General features: G+C 53.8%; 1 protein-coding gene across 1 annotated transcript in view; it reads right to left on the bottom strand.

Moving 5' to 3' along the window:
- LOC114007763 (keratin-associated protein 10-2) overlaps positions 1-2,868 on the bottom strand; it is a 10,328-nt gene extending 7,460 nt beyond the window's left edge. The window contains exons 1-3 of the mRNA XM_027771673.1: positions 2,840-2,868; positions 2,521-2,788; positions 2,125-2,280 (exon numbers count right to left, since the gene is read on the bottom strand). Coding sequence (XP_027627474.1) covers positions 2,125-2,280; positions 2,521-2,788; positions 2,840-2,868 — 453 coding nt within the window. The remainder of the gene's footprint in view (positions 1-2,124; positions 2,281-2,520; positions 2,789-2,839) is intronic.
- Positions 2,869-3,436: the final 568 nt, after the last annotated feature.

Here is a 3,436-nt window from a genome sequence, read left to right as displayed (position 1 = left end):
CCCTAAAAAAAAAAAAAAAAAAAAAAAAAAAAAGTGATTTGTGGGGGCGGGGCAGAAAACCTTACCTAGAACATAGTACTCACTCAGTGAACAGAAAGAACACTGCCTGTCTTTCTTTTCTTTAACCCGCCACTTTCAGAAGTGCTGACTATGTGCAGGACCATGTGTCCCCACATCACCTTTCTCCAGCTACCCCCCATTTTCTTCAAGTGGCTTTCATCACCGGAAATGACCTGAGATGTTTGTTTTCGGCTCCCTCCACATGGTTCTGCACCTGGAACCACGCCTGGCCTGGAGTGGGTGCTCAGGAATAAATGGTGTGGAACAGGAAAACGGACTGCATAGCTTGGACTTAGATCAGGTTGCCAGGGCAAGGAGAGGAATGGAACTCACAGCTTCGGGGGGCGGGGGGCAGCACAAGGCACTGGACTCCCACATGGCTGACTGTGTTTCGAGTCCTGGACCTGGGGGCTTGAAAATCACACCAGGTACATGTGCATGTGTGCCCCAAATCCCAGGAGAAGAATGGAAAAGAGGGGTCTGCAACGTGACCATCCCCTCTGGGGGGAGTGATTTCTCACTTTCCCTCTCACTATTTCTCTGCAGTGAACGCATGTGCCCTATGGCAAAAACCTAAAAAGAGAGTTTTTAGAACCCAAGATCTCCTCCTTTCCCCCCTTATCCTCTTAGCCCCAATCCCTCTCCTTGTTACCCTTGAGAAACTATCAGTAGAAGCAGATTTTTTTTTTTTTTTTTTAATAAAGGAGAGCTCCTTGCCCCACAATTTATTTTGAAACTCAAAACACCTGCCAGGGATTTGCACCAAACACAGTCGGTCCAGGTGGTGAAATTTCTTGGGCTTGGTCTTTTATTCCCACCCCTCCCCACACCCCACCCCCCCCCACACACAGGGAAGGTCGCTACTCCAAGGGCAGGAGCTTTGCAGTCTAAATCTCTGAGCCCAAAATATCACTGCCTAGAAAGGTGGTCGATTACAGTAACGTCTTTAAACCCACAAATGCAAGAATGGCCTGTCTGCTGCAAGGCAGGCTTCTCCCCTGAGGATTCTGCTTCAGCTAAGACTGTGGGGCTCTTGGCTATACGAGGCTCCACTGTGAGACTCTGGAGAAGCCACTAACTTTCCCTAAGCCAGTTTACTCTCCCTGCAAAGAAAAGGTAATAGCTATGGGGTTGTCAAGAAAGTCATGACATTTTTTTCGTGTCATGACTTCTCCAGCAACCTAATATTTATAAGTATAGGCATAGATAGGTGGTCAAGTTAAAAGGGCAGATGGCAGGCCAGCAGATGGCATAGAGCTTACGTTATTGGATTCCTACATGGCCGACCATGGTTCCAATCCTGAACCTGGTGGCTTGAAACTCACGCCGGCTGTGTGTATGTGTGTGCACATGTGTGCCCGCGTACGCACACGCTCAAGATCCTGGGAGGAGAATGGAGAAGGAATTGCAGTGTGTGCAGTGTGGTCATCCCCCCAGGGGGTGATTTCTCATTGTCTCTGTCTCTCTCTCCTCCCACTCCCTCCACCCCCATAGTGCATGTGCCCTAGGGAAAAAAAACTCGAAATACATAAAAAAATAAATAAATAATAAAATAAAATAAAAAGGGCAAGTGGTAGTTGTGATGAAACAGTTCATGTGGCACGAGCCCATTTTTGCCCAATAAGTGTATACAGCAGTGATAATAAGCTAGTTTAAAAAGTGATTCATGGGGTGGGGGGAACCAGCAGTTAGTGTAATGGCTATGTCGCTGGACTCCTGGGGGCAGAAAACAGCACCTTACCTAGAACATAGTACTCACTCAGTGAACAGAAAGAACACTGCCTGTCTTTCTTTTAACCGCCACTTTCAGAAGTGCTGACTATGTGCAGGACCATGTGTCCCCACATCACCTTTCTCCAGCTACCCCCCATTTTCTTCAAGTGGCTTTCATCACCGGAAATGACCTGAGATGTTTGTTTTCGGCTCCCTCCACATGGTTCTGCACCTGGAACCACGCCTGGCCTGGAGTGGGTGCTCAGGAATAAATGGTGTGGAACAGGAAAACGGACTGCATAGCTTGGACTTAGATCAGGTTGCCAGGGCAAGGAGAGGAATGGAACTCACAGCTTCGGGGGGCGGGGGGCAGCACGCATCCAGGTAATGGGCTGGGCTAGGCAGAGGGAAGTCGCAGGCTTCCGCGCAGGTCCAGCAACAGTCTTGGGGCCCGGAGGAACCTTGCTTCCCGCAGGGGGAGCTGCAGTCTGTGCAGCAGCCCTGGGCCTACAAGACAGCAGGGCTCAGAGTTGGAACCAGGCAGCAGGCTGGGGCAGCCAGACTCCGCTTTCCAGAGTGGGGCAGAGAAGGACGTTGGGCTTGGACAGGTCAGGATGGGGGGACCCATAGGTGCTGCAGAAGGGAGAGACGCAGGGACTACATAGCAGAGGTGTCTCAGGGCGAGAGCCTGCAGATGCAGGGAGACATGAACTGGGCTTTTCCTCCCCAAAGTCCACCCCTTCTCACCAGCAGGCAGCGCCTGGTCAGCAGCACTAGGCCCAGCAGCAACAAATAGATGCCCACAGCGATGAAGACGATGGCGGGGATGGGCAGCAGCAAGGGAGGGCTGCTCACGGGAGCTGGGGCTGGATTCCAGGGGTTAGGGGAGGCCTGCTGAGCACAGGAGGAAGGTGGGGCAGGAGGTGGGGGATGGAGGACCCCAGGAGTATCAGGAGGAGAGGAGGTGGCTAGGGCCAGGGACCACCACCAGTTGGTGGGGAGAGCCTGAGACACCCTGACTTACTATCTTGTCCCACAAACCTGCCTCTTCCCCTGATATCCCCACCTCAGCATCATCAAGAATTTGCTGGTCATTCTAGAACCTTCTGAGGTTTACCATCTTCCTTTCTCAGTGTGTCTCCAAACAGATCTCTGTCTCTGCTCCACTGCCACGACCTTAGCATCCCTCAGCCCTCGTGACAGCAGCGAACTTTCGGGACTGCAGTTCAGTGCCTTGCCACACCAGCTGCCCCGGGGTGCGCCTCCCTTCCCCACAATCCATCAGTGGCTCCCCTGGACTTGGTGAAAACGTCCTGTCTCGGAGACAAAGGCCGGGGCCAACCCTGCCTACCTCTCCCTGGCTTCCCCAGACTCCAGCCACACTGAAGTCGGAGCAGATCCCCAAATGCTCTCAGCCAGCCCCCTTCCACGCTGGGGCCTCGGCCTGAAAGGCCTTTCTTCCTACTGGGTGACTCCCCTTGCTAGGACCACGGAACCGTGCTGGGGACGCCCACCGCGCTCTTCCTCTGCTCTCGCCCTGGGCTGGAAGGGTGTGTGCGGGCGGGTACGAAGCCCTGCTCAGTCGGGGCGGTAGGGCGGCAGGTAGGGAGTGCGGGCGTGGAGGGGCCACTCACGGCCATGTGGCGGGGGCGGGGGGGGGGGC

This window comes from Tupaia chinensis, unplaced genomic scaffold (assembly GCF_000334495.1).
Source record: "Tupaia chinensis unplaced genomic scaffold, TupChi_1.0 Scaffold000231_1, whole genome shotgun sequence".
NCBI lineage: Eukaryota > Metazoa > Chordata > Mammalia > Scandentia > Tupaiidae > Tupaia > Tupaia belangeri.
This window is presented reverse-complemented; position numbering and strand designations above follow the sequence as displayed.